Source organism: Bidens hawaiensis, unplaced genomic scaffold (assembly GCF_021521415.1).
Source record: "Bidens hawaiensis isolate Kalapana, Puna unplaced genomic scaffold, B.hawaiensis_p1.1 tig00026063_1, whole genome shotgun sequence".
Lineage (NCBI taxonomy): Eukaryota > Viridiplantae > Streptophyta > Magnoliopsida > Asterales > Asteraceae > Bidens > Bidens hawaiensis.
Window position 1 is genome coordinate 133,775 of NW_027505063.1, and position 20,575 is coordinate 154,349.

A 20,575-nucleotide genomic window follows, 5' to 3' on the forward strand; every position below is an offset into this window, starting at 1 on the left:
AAGTTAATCGGGTTCGGGGCGGGTATGGTATAGCCTGTACCCGCCCCGTATACCCGCCCCGTATACCCGTTTAAAACCCGTTTAATTAAATATAATTTTTATATTTATATATAATATATTATTTATTAAATATAATTTTTATATTCGGGTATGACTTATTATTTACATTAATTTAACTTTATTCATTAATTGTATTAACTTTATTTATATATTAGGTGTCACAACGGAGCTTGATTTGTATCTACAAGAGAAAGTTTGGATAAAAGAAACTGAGATTGACCTTTTAGCTTGGTGGAAAACAAATGGTGTCAAGTACCCAAGGTTGCAAAAGATTGCTCGAGATATATTGGCGATTCCAATATCTACCGTTGCTTCCGAGTCCGCTTTTAGTACAAGTGGTAGATTGGTAAGTCCACATCGTAGCCGTCTTCATCCAAAAACATTGGAAGCGTTAATGTGCGCCCAAAGTTGGTTGTTGAATGAAATCAAAGGTAAACAAACATTTTATTTTTTATTTTTAACTTAGCTACTATATAAACTTTTGACTTTTGTGATATGAATATAGCAACTTGTTCAGAAGAATCCGAGGCATATTGCCAAACTATTGAATATGATTGTGACGATGGTATTGAGGTAATACATATATATATGGTTTATCGTTTACATTTTAATATGGTTTAACATTGATTCTTATATAGTTTCCAATTAATATGTTAATGTTTGATTATCATAGCAATCCGGCGTGACAAGTGTTTGAATGGTTGAATGGGTGCGGTATGGACGTGTAAGAAGGATCAATCATGAAGTTAATTTCCGTTGTGATGGGAGAAATAAACATTTTTATGTATTAATAATGTCTTTTGTATGTGTAATGTGTTTGGATATTGAACTTTTTGTGTATTAATATTGTATTGTAATTTTGTATCATTTTCTTACAATCGGGTTTTAAACGGTGAACCCGACGGTTAAATGGGGATCCCCACGGGGAATTTAGCCCGTTTAAAAACCATTTATGCTAGACGGGTTCCCCGAATACCCGCGGTTTTCCCCGAATCCCCGATGGGGATTCCCCGTTTAGTCCCCGCGGGTTTTTAGACGGTTTTGGTAATGAGTTTTATAAACCGGGGCGGGTATGGGATTGTCATTCCCCGCCCCGAAACCGCCCCGTTGCCATCCCTAATCCCAACACTATTTTAACTTACAAAAGTTAATAAGTTATAAGACGGTAAAAATAAGGAAACCCAAAGAGCCCCTAAATAAATTTCCCCATAAACAAACACTTGCATCTCTCTCCTTCCAAATCAAAACCCAAGAGAATGAGGTACTGTTTCCTTCCTGCATTTCTTTCAATTGACAAGCTTGTGAATCAGCTAGCGTCTCTCCAACTAGGAATCGATTATTGTTGACTCACACTTGCAGTAGTTGGATCAGATGTCATTTTAGGGTTTTATTGTTGCACTAGCTCATTAGGCAACTCATGGTTTTGGTTTAGGGTTAAAAGCTCTTTACTTTTCAGAAAATTCAACAATTGGTCCCGTTTGACCATTTTGCAACTTTGGTCTCCACATTTTAAAAAGGCTTAGGATCCTCATACACCATTTTGGATCCTCACACACCATTTTTTGCCTATACGGCTCATATAGGGCTATACGGCCGTATAGCAACTGAGTCGTGTCCGTTTGTTTCGGACGTTGTTGGTCATTGTTTGTAGTGCCTTGTAGAGGCCTGTACGGGCCATATAGACAACTTTTTCCACACAAAATTTTGATGACCATATATTTATGTGATTTATGACTTTAACTATATTTATGAAGCCATCATCCGGATTTGCACCATATTTTTTTTTAGCAATTTTAGCTGCTCTTTTTTTGACCCTTTCATGTTTTGTTTCACTTATATAGAATTATGTTTTATACTGAATGGTTGAATAATATAATAGAATAAATTGTCTATTAAAATTTGCATACCATACTTGGCTAAGTAATTTGTAATTGTACCTCGAGAACCTTCGTTTAAGATTATATTATGTTACACCTTACAATAGTCCATACACAATAATCAATCAATGATTAAGCAAACAGCAAAACATTTGGCCAAAACAACATACTAATAAACATTTGGTCCACATACATAAAAATAAGTTTTCTATACGGTCGTATATCCCTATACGGCCCATATAGAGGTTTTATGGTGTACCAGGTGCTATTGAGCAATTAAATGCCTATACGGCTCGTATAGGTCTATACGGTCGTATAGGCTGCAAAAAGCTGTTTTTTTTGTCCCATCCGTACACTTGTCAGTCATGTGTAGCCTATACGGCCCGTATAGGCCCATACGAGCCGTATAGGCATGTCTAGTCAGCCTAGGGGTGGTGTATGAGGATCACATCCCAAAAAGGCTTAGGATCAAAAATTACATATGACTTGATAATTCCTTTCATTTTTGAAAACTGATTGAAGTCATTAAGTATGCTCTATTTGATAATTCCTTCCTTTGATTTTATGAGTGATCAGTCTTTACATTTTTATCTGTAGTCGACATCCTATTTTAAAGTGGGCCCAGAGGGATGATTTGGTTTATATAACAATTGATCTGCCGGATGCTAAGGACGTGAAGCTCAAACTCGAACCAGAGGGAAAGTTTTACTTCTCGGCTACAAGTGGAGCTGATAATATACCCTATGAAATAGATATCGACCTTTATGACAAGGTGGATGTGAATGTAAGTATCAATATGAGATGGCATAGTGATTGAAATTAAATTTCACTTTCATTTTTTGACCAAGTATAATGACCATAAGGGTTAAGGTAACTTATGCTGCTATTATTAGTATTAGAGTTGCTAAGCAGGTTGTGTCCAGGGATTGACGTGTCCAACCTGACATGAACCCGAAAATTGTGTCAGACATTAACACGACACAAATATCCACAGGTTGAAACGAACATGACTCGTTTAACTCGATTTTCTTTCTTTCTTTCTTTTTTTTTTTTCAAAGTTAACTTCCATCCATTTTAGGGACCAAACATGTTACGTCTGTGCAAACTATTGGACAAAAGATGTAATTTTCTAAATTGCGGACCAAAACCAAAATCATTGTATACCACAAGGACCATCTGTGTAATGAACTCTTAATACTTTAAATTTACATTTTAACAACCAAAGAAAATGCATATAAAATAGTTACATTAGTTATAAAATCTATGCAATTTCTCTTTTAAGTTTTGGCTTAAGCTATGTAGTCAATATCGGTGGTATCTCGGTTATCAGTCCTCATGTGAAACATCGGTCAAAATATCAGTCATTGTACCGGTACCGATAATATCGGTGATATTTGACCAATATTTCGCTGATATATCACAGATATTCCCGATATCAGTGTTTTAAGCCTTGATTTTCAACTTTTAGCGTTTAATGTTAGTGTTTTGAGTCTTAATCATTCCCTACTTGCTACAATTGTTAGTGTTTTGCAAGTTGCAAAAGGATAATTTGTTAATAGCACGAAAGTATACTGAATTGTGCTAAAGCGCTATATATATAAATTATGCATGATATTAAAGTCACCGATATCCAACCGCGATAACCAATATCTCAAATATCGGTCCTCGAACCAATATCCGATTTTTCCCGCATTAACTGCTTAGGGCTTAAGATGCCCATCCAATTTAATTTATGACATAAAACACATTCTAAAAAGATAAATAAATAAATAAATAAATAAATGGGTTAAACAGGTTAATTAGCTACCCGTTTAGCTAATTGGATTTGCAGGCTCGACCAAAAATAAACCTGAATCCGCCAGGTACACACGAACATGACCTGTTTAGCTAAATGGGTTCGGAAGTTCGATCAGAAATCAACCCAAACACGGCCCGTTTAGCTAAATGGATTTGCTGGTTTAACCAGAAATCAACCCGAACCCGCCAGGTTGACACGAACACACCCCGTTTAGCTAAATGGATTTGCAGATTCAACTAGAAGTTGAACCGGACCCGTTTACACTATATCCAAACCCACGAACCTGCTGGGTTGACACGAACACGACCCGATTAGCTAAATGGTTTGCAAGTTTGACCAGAAATTGACCCGAACCTGTTTATACTAAACCCAAATCCATGAACTTCGTGTCGTGTTTTTATGTAGTGTCAGAAATTCACACCCCAAATTAGTATAAGAAATAAGACTATATCGCCATGATGGGTATTAATACATATGAAAGTATGATATTCTGTTAGTTCGTAATTTACAAACGATGGGGCAGTTTCGTAATATAAAAAATTACAGGAAAGCAAGGCTAGTATCGGGTCGAGAAATATTATGTATATTGTAAAGAAGGAAGAGAGTAAATGGTGGGCCCGACTTATAAAGCAAGAGGGAAGAACACCAGTGTTCATCAAAGTTGACTGGAACAAGTGGGTTGATGAAGATGAACAAGATGAAAAAGGTTGATTACATTACGTGTTATTATTTTCTACCAATTAAAGTTTTAAATGTGAATGCAAATCTGAATTAGTTGGTTTTGGTTTTGGTTTCAGCAGCCGGAGCTGATATGGAGTTTGATGACGTTAATTTCTCGGTTTGTATTGAATTCTTTATATTTATATTTATATTTTTCTTAACTATTTGTAGTTAGATAACGTATGGTTTACTTGTTTTTATACAGAGTCTTAACCTTGGCGGTGGAGGAGAAGAAGATTATGAAGGTAAGCGGCTTGTAAATGGACCGAACATGCATGTTCGTGTTCGTTTGTTTAACTTTTAGTTGACAAACGATTGAACAAAAACAGTTAACTGAATAGGGTTTTTCTTGTTCGTGTTCGTTAATAAAATGACTCTGTTCATGTTCGTTCGTTAGTAGTATAGACGAATGGTTCATGAACATAAACGAACGAGTATAACTGAAGATAGATGAACGGGTATACATAATTGAGCAAACACCAATTAAAAGTAACCGTGGATATTAGTTTGTTGGGCCTAACAAACTATTAAAACTAGACTAAATTCTAATGGGCCTAACGATGTAAATGAAAACAAAAACAAATGTAAACTAATGGACATAAATGAACGTGCGTTGGACGTGAACGAACATAAACAAATGTTTGTGAACAAAAGTGAATGAATGAGATGTGCTCATGTTCGTTCATTTATTAAATAACAAACATAAACAAACTTCCCGTCAAATGATTCACGAATGGTTCACTAAACGTTCATGAAACATTTTACCCTTTTTAGTCCTACAGTCTGCATTGACTCATTTATGCTTGCAGCCTTTTACAAAAATAATAATAATATTGTTTTGTTCTGGTTTGTAGATGAAGATGAGAGTGATACTGAAGAAGAAACCGAAAGTGTCACGGAGGAACAAACTGTTAGTGGTGAACCGGGTGCCAGCAACGGTCATGTTGAGGTCAAATCTTAAAGTTGAGATGTGTAACGTGGCTTACTGGCTACCATTTTTAGCTTGTGTTTGACGCCTTGTATGACGGTTTGACCCTTTGATTTTTGAATATTGAGGACTGATATTTGTAGACATACAAAAGGGGGTACTCGATAGCGTAATGCGATTGTTTTGTGAGTCTGGTTTGGTTTTAGGTTTGGTATCTATTCTGATTGAAGATTTTAGTGGGTATTGATTCGGTTTTAGTTATTTTGTTTTGAAATGGAGACCCATTTGAAACTCGATAGGATGTATAGAAAAGCTTAGCTTCAATGAGGTTGATGTTGTTTGGATTGAACTATGTGAACAATACCTGAAAACAGGACGAAGTCATTAGTATATATGTAACATACATGAGGTGGATTAACATTAGTAAATATATGAACTAGTGATACAATTTTACAATGTGCGTTCACAACAAAAGTTAATCAATTGAAAAGTCTTTTTTTGTAAGCAATTTTTTTTTAAATTTCTTAGAACCCGAGCCCGAACATGAAGGTGTTTTTGTCTTTGTCACCGGGCCACAAAACCCAGGAGCAAATGATGTGTTTATGGTGCCATTTGTTTGATTTATTTTAGTGTTTTAAGAGTTGTTTTAGAAACAATATGCTTGTATTGAAGTTGATGAAAGTGTTAGATTCTATGGTTAAAATGTACTCAAGCGCTTATCAATGACATAAATTAGTTTTATTTCAACTTTTAGAACCAACTAAAAATCCGTAGTCGTTTCAAGCAATATTGGTAAAACTCAATAGCGTACCCACAACTGTCCAAGCCTAAATAACAAAGCATGACAGACTCTTTAAAATGATACGATACAACAGTCACCACACGTGTTGAAGATTGAACACCTCATGTTCAATTAGATTCTGCAAGATTTACCAATAGTAAGAAGTAACATATAATACCATCTAGTGTTGATGCTTTTTGTGTTATAACACATTTTAAATATATAGATTTGTAAACAAGGTCCAAAGGATTTCAAGTTAAGCTATGATACAATTCGATTTTGGGACATGAATATATATATAAACTTGTCTAAACTGAGATCCTTGAAATATGGCTTAAGTCTCAAAATGAAGCGTTTACATTGACTCGATAAATAATCATTGTACACAAAATGGGTTAACACATGCCTTGTGTAAAAAGTCAATATACACATAATTTGATGCGGATCACGAGTTAGAACCCGACCCAAATGATATCGCAACTGGCCCGTTTGGTGAGCTACTGGATGAACTGGAACCGGGACGCGGCCCGGTTGCGGGTTCTGGATAGGCGGCAAAAGAAGATCAAGATAATCATTATCTTTTGTTGGGTTTATTTCAATTTAGCATTTTGAATTTCAAACTTCTCGTTAACTTGGTTTTTATCTTTTATTTTGGTGATACTTATCTCTAGGATGAGCTTTAAATATCCTTGAGTTCTATCCTTTTGTTTGGTTGATTATTATTGAAGAAGAATTGCTTTGAGTTTATTGTTCTCTCGTGTGCTTTCGTTTATGATCTTAGCCGATTTGTATCATAATTACTTGGACGTTTTGGAACGAGTTCGAGTAAAATACACATAATTACTTGAACGCTTTGAAGTGATCAGTGGATAACGTTTCTAAGGTGTAGACATTTCAAGCACTGGCCTTATAAATGCATTCCCACAGACTTTATGAAAGCCAACATTTACCTTCTATGTAACTTCAAGGGTTCTAGTCCCATAGGGGACAAAGGTTTAGATTTTGAAGTATGACTAGAGGGAGTTTGAGTTATCACTCTAAAAAATGTGACTTCAATAGTACATTTATAACAAAACAATAATTGTCACATTTTGTTAAAAAGATAGTTACACTTTTCAAAAACATTCATGAAAATGCACTTTAGTAAAGCATTTATATAAAATATTTCACTAAATCAGTCGGTACCCATTTTTGTCTAAACCCATTCTTACCCGAACCAAAAGTACCATCTTTATAAAAGAACAGGTCCGTTTTGCTAGGTATAATTACACAAGTCTAACTAAACCATGAACTCGATAAAACTTAAGTTACAAGCATCAACATCTAAATGAATAAATGGTGCATTGAAACGCAACCAAGCAGAAACACAATGATTTAACTTCACAAGGTTATCATATCTTGTTTGGCTACAACAGATTTGTGTTGTTCGACTGCTGAAATAGTTAACTTGGCACGTCTCTCATCATATGATGCTGTAATAGTTTAATAATTATTATCTATAAATTAGCATACGTAGTAAATTTAAAATATGAAACAAACTGACCAAAGATGGGACTTACGTTCAGTAGGACGTGACATAAGAGGAACATGAGAAGAAACCTTTTTTTTGGTCTTATGACCCGCTACACTGTCATCTGCACACGTTTAATACTCTTTTTATCAGCAATTATAAAAAAGGTTCCACAAAAATTAATCCAACTAACTGAAAATTTTCTAAAGTACCATCTTCGGTGGTTGAAAGACTCAATAGAGCCACTTGGAAAATTGCAGCTTGAAGTTTGTATGCCCGGCATTCTTTTTCAAAATGGAATTGCAAAGCCCGCCTGGCATCTACGTGTTTTAATGTACACAAAGAAAACAATTTATAAGAAAAAAAATTTCTATTATTGGCAGATTCGTTGTTAGAGGTGTAAACGAGTCAGCTGACCCGTTATGATCGGCCATTTAAAAGTTGAAACGAGCCAAGCTTTTCATGAGCTGCTCAAGATCGGCCGGCTTAAAGCTCGAGCCCGAAACTGAACTTCCATTAATATACAAGATCGAGACCAAGCTTTAATAAACTCGCAAGCTTAAATGAGCATCTTATTGATATAAATATAATAATTGTATTTTATATATAAATTATGATAAATAACTAAATAATATATGTTTTGTTATATATAAACATATAAATAATAACTACATGTATAAGTATAGTAATTAATATTTGATAACACAAGCCGCGCTTGAGTTTGAAAAATTATTAACGAACCGAGCTCGAGCTTGAAAAATTATTTACAAACCAAGCTCGGGCTTGAAAAATTATTACGAACCAAGCTCGAGGAGATCTTCAAGTGAGCCGAGCTCAAGCTTTTGAAAATTAAACGAGCCGTACCTGAGCTGAGTCCGAACTTAAAAAACTATTAATGAACCAAGCTCGAGATTTATATATTGAGCTCAAACCGAGCCAAGCTCAAGCTCAATCTCTCGTGCATTTAATGAGCCGTACCTGAGCTCAAAGCTTGAAAATTATCAACACACCAAGCTCGAGCTTTAACCATAGAGCTCAAGCTGAGTTCAAGCACTATCTCTCGTAAATTAAACGAGTCAAGCCAGAACCCGGGTTCACGCTCGGCTCCGCTCAGCTTGTTTACACCCCAAGAATATAGTAACCGATCAAATACCTGAGGAGCATTTAAAACTGAGACCTTCAAATTCACATGATTGAAGAACTAGAGGAATCTCTGAAGCCATTTTGTACTGCGGTTTTCGACGCATTTTATCAACATCAAGCAAAACATCTATAACCTGCAAATTCAAAGGATAAACATTCATGTGTCATTTTACATATCTTTATTATCTAAATAAATAAAAGTTAAAGAGAAATAAAATCAATAAACAAGAAAATCAGTTAAACGGTTACACACATCGGGTGATTCAAGACCTTGGCCAACCAAAAACAACACAGCAACCAAGCACCGAACCTGGTGCCACAAAAACGCACTGCCTTTGATTTTCATAAACATGAGCTGGTCACTGTTAAGCGTACTTCAATATTAATATTAATAAAGACAAATAACAATATAACATATAACATAAGATGAATATCAATAAAGTTGGGCACGTGTTTCAAACCTTTCATTGCAAGGACAAATATCGAATGATGTTATCCGTCGTTTGTAATTATGCACGTTCACAGCATCCATCTTACAAAAGTTTCTGAAATCATGCTCACCAATAAGCCGTTTACATGAACTCTCCATTGCCTAATGTTTCAAAATTGCAGTAGCGTTAAAATATTTTCATAAGCCATGAAAATAAGTATGCTTAAGTACCATATTACCATTATGTTCAAATTCTCTCTCCAGAAGAAGTATCTATATTCCCTACTCAGACAACTAAACCTGCAAACAACACATAAATCAACCATTTACTTTTACTGTTTTACATATAATGTCTACTCCAGATTAACAATTCAATTGTTATTAATAGATAAAAACAAGTGATTAGAACTTATTTGCAACCCATAAAAGGAACAACAAAAAAAGATCACAAATGGAAATATATGAAAGCCAAAACAACAAACCTTGCACTAAAGTTGAATGGAACATAACACCAGCCTATTACCCGAATATCATCAGGAAGAACTCCATTTAGTATTTTTACATAATCCAGCTCTCCTGAAAAAAAAATCCAAAAAAAAGTGTTAAGAAATCACAGGATCAGGAATCATGAACAGAAACTAATACAAGGGAGTGTAAATTACCATCTGATCCTTCATCTACAAATTCCTCAGAGGTATCTCCTCCAGTTTCTTTATGTTTGGACCTCAATAGTAAAGCAACAACCTACATTATCATAACTAGAATTGTAAGAAGAAAGAATATGCTACTTAAGTGTGACAGTCACAACAAAATTTTAATGAAAGCATTGTCAGAAAAGAATATTAAAGCTCATGTACCCAATGTGTGACAAAACAAATAAATTCAAATACATAATTGGAGGTGCTACTGGTTATTGCAGCACACATCATTAGCAATACCGTGTATTTGCGTATGATATAATAATCTAAGAAAATGAAACTTACTGCTTTTCTCAACTTACTTGGCCCACCGAGGAAACACCCTTGTCTGTTCTACCACATCTTGAATACTGTAAATCCTTCCTGTCACCGAGTACAAGTCTTGTCTTTTGAAGGGCTTTGAAAAGTTCTGACTGCAACAAAGACAGATAATAGTTTTCATTCCGTTAAAGACTTTATAAAAAACATAAATCAAGTAGATAGAGTCAAAGATTCACAGACAAACCTCAACAGTTGGATCCATCTGAGCTTCTGATGCAAAACCATAGAATCTGTCATGTTGCACATTGTAAGTAGACTGCTAAATATAAAATTCTGTAGAAGCATCATTTGTGTACCTTAGCCCAAAATACATAATTTTCAGAGCCACGAGTCTCTGTGAATGATGATTCATGGAGTTAAAGTTATAACCTGTAGAAAAAGTGCATATATCATAATAAAGACAGTAAGGGATTACATTACTAACGTTACGGCTTAGCTAATGGTAAGACTGTTTCAACAAACAAATAGAAACAAAAGGTATAACATCAAAAGCTACTGGTCTGTATGATGCTTTTATCTACCCTTAAACCTTGTAACGGACCATCACATGCTTTGTAGTGTAAGTGATTCATAATGATTTACCGGAAGAAAAACATTAATGAATGCAACAACTAGTATAAAACAAATATAGACCTGCAAGTTTCTTCTTTGGCTTCCTTTTCCCATTCCCAACACAGTTTCCTAACTTCAACTTTTCCAAATTCATAGCCGGCATCTTTTTGTCTGAAATCTCAGTATCAAGATTTTCTTGCACCTTTACAAGGGTTGAAACAACTTTCATAATGTGATTCGATCAGATTAACAAGAATAAAAAAACAGAGCTTTCAAATAACAAGTATGCTATTAAGGCCACTCCATGTATAATGGACTTGTATATGTCATGCAACATAATTATAATTACTGAAGTACAGGTTAAAGACTGTAGTATTATTTCTTCCTAAAAGAGAAGAACAAGAACAATTATGATTATGAATTCCAAATTGAACTCCACTAAACATCTAATTATTTAACTCTAACTGAATCTTAAATCAGATATAAAAGTAAAAGAAGCGAAGGAACCTGGTGGCGGCAAGTGCAAGTAGAAACAATAGATGTTAATTTCGCATTCTCTAATTCCAATTCCTGTGAGTGAATGAATCACTGATACGGAAAACAGGTAAAAACATTGAAGAGGTGAAATGAATATTATACCTTTACTCTGTTTTCAAACGCAGATAACTTAGATCTCAACTCCATGATTACCTCGCTCTCATTATCCATGCCAGTTGCTTTTGCAGCCCAGGTGTTCGACCAAATGCCAGACTGCACTGCGGTTTTAAGTGCAGTCTTTGTTTACACTTTCCATCCCTTCGATTTTAAGTTATTAGCCTCGGCAATGGTTTTGGAGTCTAGAGTTCAAAGTTAACGATTAGGTGTACAACTTTCCTTTAATTTTGTGTTTGTTTTTTTATAAAAAATGACTATAATATCCTCATGATGGCTCAAAAAGTAAACAAATAAACCTTCTACAATCAAATACATCACTGCCCTCTTCATCCCCTTGTCGCCCTAACCGGTAACCTACCTCTAGTTACCAATGCACTGCCGTCGCATCCTCTGCAAACCATGTTTCTTCACGATTGACACAATTGTAGCATCGCGTTGACTTGCCGCTGTTTTGTTTTAAATTTGTTAATCTGATGAAATTATTTTTTAGGTTTAATTCCAGAACCGTGGCGAATCTAACCGATATTGACCGAATTCGAATCGACTTGCCACAACAACACCCATGTTTTATCTACCAAATAAACTTCCGTTTTAGATATGTAATCTTTTGTATCATAAGTTATACGATGACCATTACTATTCTGGGCGTTTAGTAATTTATTTTTCAGGTTTAGTGCTGGTATTCTAACGTACCTATAAGTTATACATTTGCCGATACTATTCTTGGCGTTTACTAATTTAATCTTTCAATTTAGTGTCGATATCATAACAAACCTAACTTGATTTAATGTCGGGACAGTAACAAATCTACACTAATTAATCTTTTACCTTGTTTGCGTTAACTTACATGGTCAAATACCACGCCGTTCCGCTGGGCAACCTATTCGCTTAGATTGATTCATCTTCCCCAAAGCATAAGATCGCGTGTGAGCCCTAGCTACCAGTAACCAACCGGCCAGCGGCTTCACATTTTGCAATTCAACCTTCACTCATATGGCTCGTGTTTTATCCAGATCTGCTCGTCAGGTACTAATCTAATCTATCCTTCATTTACACGTCGTTGATTATCGTCGATTAGCTTATATACTTGAACGATTCTTCCATTTTATCATATTAATTATGATTTTAATGTTGATTGGCGTATCCTCACTGCCTGTATACGTTCGATTGATTCATACGTATCGGAAGTTTTGTTTTGACTTTTTATTATTTTTAATCGTTCGTGTGAGAGGTTGAGTGAACGGATTTAGAATTTGTCAAAATGAATGTATAGAAACACAAGAGTGTACATAGGATATCCGATTTTTGGATGATGTTGCTTATTATTTTGGGGATTTTGTTTTCATTATGCTGATAAAGTGATCAGTATTTTTATCTATAAGTTTTTGTTTTCATATTTTTACTTTTGCCAGCTAATTGGCTTTGTATGCTTGCTTGCGGTTTAGATTTGACTTACCGTAGCGTTTCTTGAGAAAGAAGTGGTTAGCAGTGTATCATGGATTAAAGTAAATAACTATGTACATGTACTGTATGGTGTATACTCTTGTCAATATTTTTAAAGAACTTGTGGAAAATGCTTTTTTTTAGCACTAGTGAATAGTGATACTTTTAATAGCATGACTAATCAGCACATCCAAATCTCATGTGATTTTGTGGTGTGAAATTGCATTATTTCAGTTGTTTGACGAGACCTTTTTTCTGGTTAAAGCAGGAGATATTAATTTTGGATCAAATTGAATTTAAAAGTGTATATGAACTTTTAACTTTATAGTAAACAGTGAGTTGCAATGCAGAAACTTCACTCATCTTTGCTTGAAGAAAGCATTGCTACTTGCCGCACAACATCACATATGGATATGATGATACCATTTAAGATTCATTATTTGAATCATCTGCCTTTTATTCTATCAATATATTGCATTAGGAAGAGAAAGAAAAACAAATAAACTGTACTTCTTTTCTTCATTGTTTTTTTGTTTTGCATCATCTATTTATATTTTATGTGAAATATAACCTTTAAACTCAAGACTGCATATCTGTGTTATCAGGAATGTGTTTTCGTATGTACATATGGACTTTCATCATTATGCGTATAACATAATAACATATGGATCTGTCATTATGCAGCTATATAGCAGTCAATCTGTTCTACAGCCACATCAGCAAGCAGTCCCTGTCCGCTTCTATGCCAAAGAGGCTGCTCCTAAAGCTCTCAAGGGCGATGGTGAGTTGGCGTAAAATTAAACATTTCTTTTAGCAATTTATAAACACGACACTTTACAATATTCAGAATTCATATATACTCTAAAAGTGTGAGGTAATTCAGGTCACATGAAAAGTATAACTTATGCATTTAATGAAATCACTAATGGTTATGCTTTTAATGAAATCACTAATGGTTATACTTTTACATGCGTCTGTAGAAATGCTGAAAGGTATATTTCTTGAGGTGAAGAAGAAATTCGAGACCGCTATTGGGGTCCTCCGGAAAGAGAAAATTACAATTGACCCTGATGATCCAGCAGCAGTTGAACAGTATGCTAAAGTCATGAAGACTGTAAGGGAAAAGTAAGTTTAAGTTTTTAAAAGTAATGATATTTGGTTTTTCATATTATCTCCGAACACCATTTTTTATTATTTAAGACGCTGTTAAATGATTTCAAATTGCTGTTAAATTGTGCTTAATGTGTACAGGGCAGATCTGTTCTCAGAGTCTCAAAGGATTCAGTTCACCATCAAGCAACGAACTGCTGGAATTGAGGATGCTCGATCTTATCTTTTGGCTTTGAAGGATATCCGTCTCAAGTATTTTTTTTAGATATGCTTTTTAGAAGCTTGTAATCGAACCAAATGAACACAAACGGAGCATGTTTGTGTTTGTTTGTTTAACTTTAACTAAATAAAAATCGAAAGTGAACATTTAAACAAACAGGGTTTTCTTGTTCATTTTAGTTTGTTAATAAAACGAGCATGTACATGTTCGTTAATGTTTGTTTGTTAACAATATAAATGAATAGTTCACGAACATAAATGAACGAATATAGCTAAACAAAATTGTGCTAAAACTAGTTAAAATAAATGTGAAGAACGATGTGTTGACCATAAAAAGTTATTAAAACGATACAAAGTTGTAATGGACCAAAAACATTTAGATGAATATATTAACGAACGTGAACGAACGAACTTAAACACACATAAACTAACGAACATAAATGAACGAACACAAAGAAATTTAAATGAGCAAACGAGACATGCATTCATTTCGTTCGTTCAACTAAATGAACCAATTTTTTTTTGTTTTTTGTTTTTTTTTGTTAATGTTCGTTTATCTAATAAATAAACGAACATAAATGAATCTCCCACCAAACGGTTCACGAAAAGTTCACTGAATGTTAAGTTCGTTTACATGTATAGTTCTTTTAATAACTAATACCAAAATGATGTAATCTTAATATAACGTATGCTTGTATTGTTTGAAAGTGATATGATTTTGAGTGGCTGTAATTATTATTTGAAATATAATATTATTTGTAGGAGAGGGCTTACAGACGAACTAGGTGCTGAGGCTATGATGATGGATGCATTAGAGAAAGTTGAAAAGGAAATTAAGAAGCCACTTATGAGGAATGACAAAAAGGGGATGGCTCTGCTTAATGAAGAATTTAACAAGATAAACCAAAAGTTAGCTTTTAGTGTTTATATAAAAAATATTTTCATTAATCGAGTTGAGTTTATAAACAGTAAAATTCATGGTGTTTGTTTATTTATGATTTTTTAGGCTCGGTATACGCAAGGAAGACTTGCCTAAATATGAAGAACAATTGGAGAAAAAGATTGCTAAAGCACAACTTGAAGAGTTGAAGAAAGATGCTCTTGAAGCCATGGAAACTCAAAAGAAAAGGTGTGTTTTTTTACTCTTGTGAAAATTGCAATATTTAATATTATATAATCACTTTCAAAACGGTTGTAGGGAGGAGTTTAATGATGAGGAAATGCCGGACGTGAAGAGTCTGGATATTAGAAACATGCTTTGAAGGGTGAAGCATAATTAAGAGTTTGCTTCAATAATTAATCTGGTTATTTTGAGGTTTTTATCATTTTCTCGTGAAGTTTGATGAAAACGATGATGATGACATGGTGTTGTTTATGTATCAAATCAACAGTTGTGGGATCTATGAATAAATGTTTTGGTTTTTGGAGCTCAAAATTATCATTTGCAGGTGTAAACTTTGTTGAGTTTGATATTCTTGTTTCAATGTTTTCTTTTCCTAAAGACGTTCCCTTTTGTTACTTGTGCCACAAGCATTTGCATCTATATATATTAAACCAGTGCCTATTTTTGCAAACGACTGGTGGCACCTGAGTAAACCCTTTGGTTACTTGTAAATTCAAAGAACTAAAATAATCATACTGATTTTGTTGCTGTTCATGATAAAACATGCTTTTCATACAAAGATTTGACAAAATGAAATGGCAACACAGAGCTTACTAACTTTACTTTTATGAATTTTATGTAAAACTTGTTAAATAATAAGTTATGAGTTAAGCTCAAGGTCTTTTTAAGTTAAATGACTGAAGCTCAAGCACTTGTAAGTTGGACAAGCTGAGCTTGTTCTTGCCTCGGCTTGCTTACACCACTGCAAATATTGAAACCCGCAGTCCTAAAAATTTAGTTTAACACAACAATAAGCTTTATATACAAATTAATATAGGGAAAACCATTCATTGAAGAACAAATAACCAGGTTGATTACCAACTTTTTAAACACAAACCCAGCAGAATTGTGGTCCCACTGACGTCTTCAAGGAAAGGCGACGGCGATTATTGTTCAAGACCACGACACACGATTTAAGTAAAGTGTAGAACTATAAAATTCAAGATGGCACGCTGGTTATTTGCTAATAGGGCGAAAATGAACAGTGTAAACCACTACTCAAAATTGGCTTTGCTAAAAGCTCGATTGAGTCGAGCTTAGCTCAAATCTAAACCGGAGCTCATTAATACAGAATTCAAAGCTGAGTTTCATACACCTAGTTAGAGTTGGTTTGCGATCTTAAACGAGTATACTAATTATACAAATACAATAAACAAACTTTAAACCCGAAACACATGCTTTAATGTTCCCAAATAAGCTAGTAGACCAAACAACAATTGCACTATTCTTGAAAATTTTACAATTTAGAGTTAAGGGTATCTATAATGGAATCTATAGCAGCATGGGAACTTTTGGTTGCACCAAAAGGTAAATGTTTCGAAGCTTCGGCTCTGTCAAAATAAAACCCACCCGAAACCAGCTTTTCTTTCGGTTGCAAAGCTAACCAAATAACAGTATCAGCACCTTCCTCACTCGTCCTTAGTTTCCCTTCAAACCTGAAACCACATTCCCACCAAAATCAGAAAATTTTGGGCTTCCACATTGCAGATGCTCTAACTGGAAAACAAGACTTACGATTTAGAAAAACTAGGCAGACTCTTGGCGACTCCAGGCGTTTCAGCCCATCCCGGGTGCATCGAGTAGAACCCGATCCCTTTGTCACCGTACTTTTCTGCCCATTTTTCTGTCAATGCTACCTACAACAACAAAAACATGTAATACGATTTTTGTACTCATAATTGAAGAATTAACTATTTACAAACAAAAAAGCGTTTTGCAACCATCCTGCCACCTTTAGCTGACGCACACCGCATTTGGTTTCCTTTTCTTCCTTACGTTTTCATGGTAAAAAAATATTAATATCATTGAGACCAGACATAAAGATATAGGGGTGGGGTGAAACCAAAATAACTGATCAATAACCACATTTGGTTTCCTTTTCTTCCTTACGTTTTCATGGTAAAAAAATATTAATATCATTGAGACCAGACATAAAGATATAGGGGTGGGGTGAAACCAAAATAACTGATCAATAACCAAACTTGACAAAAAAAATTTAGGCTAAAATTCATTATTTTGGACATTTTTTTTCAGCCTAAACATTTTAGGCCCGGATAGCAAAACCGTAAAAAACCAAGACCAAAATTGAACCCCATTGTGAAAACCGAAAACCAAAAAAAAGAAACCTTACGGTTTTCAGGTTTTCAAAAACCCAAAAACTGAAATTTCAGTTTTTGGTCCGGTTTGACCCCAAAATTCACCACAAAAAACCATGAAGATACGATACCTGAGTCCGTTTGTTGCGAGCATACTGATCAACCCCATTAAATTTGTCATTGCTAAACTGCATAAGAAAAGAATTCATCATAGACTGCAGAAGTAGATGCGTTTTACATTTGTGGGTCCCAGATAAATGTACACTTGACTTACAAAACAAAACGGAAAAAAAGCATAAACGGAACCTATAAATATTTTATGAACCTGCAAGTCTGTGGTCAAGGGCGCTGTATACATTCCACCCGAAGATACTGTAATAACACGGGCATCGGGTTGAGTTTTTTCAAGCAGTGGAAGCAGTAGCTCTGTCATGGCATAAGTTCCTAGCACGTTCACCGCAAAATTTAATTCATATCTGTTTTTATTTTAAAAAGTAGAAATAACATTGTTAATTAAGTTGCTGTTAAGTGTTTCATGAAAGTGAGCGGGAACAAGAATGGGTACCCTTCTGATGTCGTTACTCTCATGTTTTCAAGTAAGCCAGCATTGTTAACCTAAAAAAGATAAGATTTTGAATTAAAAGGGTCTAACCAATGGTCAAATCGCTTGCATATAACATTAATATGGGTGCAAAATTGGGTTGTAAACGAGCCGAGCCAAGCCCGAACTTGAGTTGAGCACAGCTCTTTTCAAGCTTTATTTTTAAAGCTCGAGCTCAGTTCGTTTATTATTTATTAATCAATTTATATACATTTTTTCTTATTTATTTATATATAACTGCAATTAACATTTTTATACATAACATAGTATATGTTATTTAGTTATTTTTATTGTAATGTCATATTCAGTAATAGTTATTATATAACATATTAAATAAAATTATATACTAATAGGTTTGTTTAGGCTGGTAAGCCAGCTCGAGCTTGAAAAGTGAAACTCAAGCTTTGGCTTGTGTATTTAAACAAACTTATTTTTATGCCCGAGCTCGTTTAACCTTGGCTTTTTAGCGAGCCGATCTCGAATAGCGCATGAATAGCCTGACTTGCTTACACCATGAGTACAAAATTAACTGTGTAATCTAACTTGACCAAATGTGCAAAACTAAAGATTAGAGAGAGTATATTAGTTGCTACCTTTTGAATTTGGAAAATGAAAACTGGTTACTAGATTATTTACAGTTTACACGTTTAGTTCCTCTACCTTTTTTTATACAAATTTGTCCTAATGACATTTTAATATTTAATATACGAAAATCAACATTTTATTGTGTGTGTGTGGGGGGGGGGGGGGGGTTACCAGCACATGAACAGGAATATCCTTTTCCTTAAATCTGGAAGTAAAAGACTTGATATCGTTGACAGAAGAAAGATCGCAGACCTACAAGTTATACATAACACGGGTATTAAAGGTAAATACAATGCAAGTAAATCAATTCGTGTATTAACTACTATAAGTAAAACGCTTAGAGCTAAAAGGGTAAAAAGCGTTAATTTCATAACAGATTTTGAAGCGGGAGAAAATTACCAAAAGTCATATTGAATTCAAACAACCTCCTAAATCATATAACTCAAAGATAAACTTTATTATTTTGATAATAATATTGTTTTCGCTATAATAGTTAGCACATTCATTATGTACAACAGTCGCACCTCCAAGTGAACATTTTGGTTACTGGTGCTCGACTGAATTTTAGAAACTGCATCTTCTCCCCTTTCCCTGTTTCTACAAACCATATACACCGTTGCTCCTCTGGTATCAAAAACAAAGCAATAAAGATTCAAACATAATACTTTCTTGTTAATGTTATGAAACAAAAAATATATTATTTTCTTGCCACATTGTCATACAAATTATTATTAAGTAAATGGATGAGTTTATTTTATAAATATGAAATGAGAAAACACCTTGATGCAAGACCGTGGGCCGTGGCAAAACCGATTCCAGAATTAGCTCCGGTTACTATACAATTCTTTCCATCTATTCGTCTAGCCATATCTTCTTGATTGAAATTCTTTGAATGTTCCCTGAAAAGACACGCATTCTAGTTTTGAAACAATAAAATAACCAATGACGAAGACATAAAATATAAACTCTAGCATTTAAACACTAAAATCCGAGAAAGTGAAGCAAAACTCATGATCAAGAAAGTGTTGTAAAAATCACGATTAGTCACTGATTAGTATGGTAGCGATTCAATTTCCCCTAACCGGACCAACAAATCGGTCAAATTTTGATTTTCGGTCAAAATCTTTGAAGTATTTGAAACATTATACTTATTAATCCAATCCGATTAATAAGTTTGAAAAGTACATATAAAAATGAAAATTTTTGTATATATATAAATATATAAAATGTCAATCGATTAATCCCCACCGCGCAACTAGCGTCTAGCACATTTTATTAATTGTCATGTATATATCTGGGTTAAATGAGAAATAAAAGTTTTTAGAGGAAAGAACAATAGTTAGCAAGTATATCTGAATTCAAATTCCGAGATGAAAACCCAAACTCACAAGAAGCCAGATTTGGTGAAATTGAGGTAGCCATAAGCCCCGAAAGCAGTTGATCTCCATGCCTGTGAATGTATTATGTATAAACAATTTATGATGGAAAATTGACGATCAACAAGAAACTGGGGATAAAAAATTAACCTTGAGTAGGAACATTGCAAGTGAATTAATTGAGATTCGAATGTGAATTCGTAGCGTAGCTTTTGAATTTGGTGCGCATTAGATTAATAACTAGTAATTGAATTATTTTGCAACTGATGAAGAATGTTGCTGCTATATCTACCGCCACGATCACCTTCATATCACCACACATTATTATTATTATTATTATTATTATTATTATTATTAATTCATATTCAAACTTTATTTTATTATTTTACAATAGAAATTGATCCTTTCTTTCACCGACTAGTGTATTTTGCGTGTATGACAGTATTATAAAATGAAGTTGTTTTTAAATACTCTAAATCACTCTTTATATTATAAAAACTTCACTTACATA

General features: G+C 34.2%; 4 protein-coding genes across 5 annotated transcripts; 2 read left to right on the forward strand and 2 right to left on the reverse strand.

The window, feature by feature from the left end:
• The first annotated feature begins 2,453 nt into the window (after window positions 1–2,453).
• On the forward strand, window positions 2,454–5,664 carry LOC143610387 (co-chaperone protein p23-1-like). 2 transcript variants are annotated; one of them, XM_077084880.1, is made up of 5 exons: window positions 2,454–2,721; window positions 4,282–4,441; window positions 4,533–4,573; window positions 4,661–4,700; window positions 5,310–5,664. In XM_077084880.1, exons 2-5 carry the CDS (start codon window positions 4,315–4,317, stop codon window positions 5,414–5,416), a joined length of 315 nt encoding a protein of 104 aa, XP_076940995.1. In that variant the 5' UTR covers window positions 2,454–2,721; window positions 4,282–4,314; the 3' UTR covers window positions 5,417–5,664. The 2 variants fall into 2 exon arrangements, with proteins under 2 accessions (XP_076940995.1, XP_076940996.1); XM_077084881.1 differs by having other exon boundaries at window positions 4,536–4,573.
• Window positions 5,665–7,455: 1,791 nt separating this feature from the next.
• Window positions 7,456–11,527, reverse strand: LOC143610386 (uncharacterized). The gene is made up of 15 exons (XM_077084879.1): window positions 11,458–11,527; window positions 11,326–11,388; window positions 10,900–11,020; window positions 10,563–10,635; window positions 10,451–10,496; window positions 10,248–10,358; window positions 9,910–9,991; window positions 9,730–9,823; window positions 9,487–9,547; window positions 9,279–9,409; window positions 9,071–9,179; window positions 8,828–8,951; window positions 7,887–7,994; window positions 7,724–7,798; window positions 7,456–7,636 (listed from the first exon to the last, which is right to left on the reverse strand). The coding sequence occupies exons 1-15, from the start codon at window positions 11,524–11,526 to the stop codon at window positions 7,545–7,547; spliced, it is 1,359 nt and encodes a 452-aa protein (XP_076940994.1). The 5' UTR covers window position 11,527; the 3' UTR covers window positions 7,456–7,544.
• Window positions 11,528–12,427: 900 nt separating this feature from the next.
• LOC143610385 (putative ATP synthase 24 kDa subunit, mitochondrial) lies at window positions 12,428–15,549 on the forward strand. The gene is made up of 7 exons (XM_077084878.1): window positions 12,428–12,498; window positions 13,600–13,696; window positions 13,896–14,040; window positions 14,167–14,277; window positions 15,007–15,153; window positions 15,251–15,373; window positions 15,443–15,549. The coding sequence occupies exons 1-7, from the start codon at window positions 12,466–12,468 to the stop codon at window positions 15,504–15,506; spliced, it is 720 nt and encodes a 239-aa protein (XP_076940993.1). The 5' UTR covers window positions 12,428–12,465; the 3' UTR covers window positions 15,507–15,549.
• Window positions 15,550–16,629: 1,080 nt separating this feature from the next.
• On the reverse strand, window positions 16,630–20,279 carry LOC143610388 (uncharacterized). The gene is made up of 10 exons (XM_077084882.1): window positions 20,215–20,279; window positions 20,077–20,138; window positions 19,468–19,587; window positions 19,213–19,312; window positions 18,860–18,940; window positions 18,068–18,117; window positions 17,828–17,978; window positions 17,634–17,690; window positions 16,922–17,043; window positions 16,630–16,842 (listed from the first exon to the last, which is right to left on the reverse strand). The coding sequence occupies exons 1-10, from the start codon at window positions 20,227–20,229 to the stop codon at window positions 16,644–16,646; spliced, it is 957 nt and encodes a 318-aa protein (XP_076940997.1). The 5' UTR covers window positions 20,230–20,279; the 3' UTR covers window positions 16,630–16,643.
• Between the last annotated feature and the right edge of the window lie 296 nt (window positions 20,280–20,575).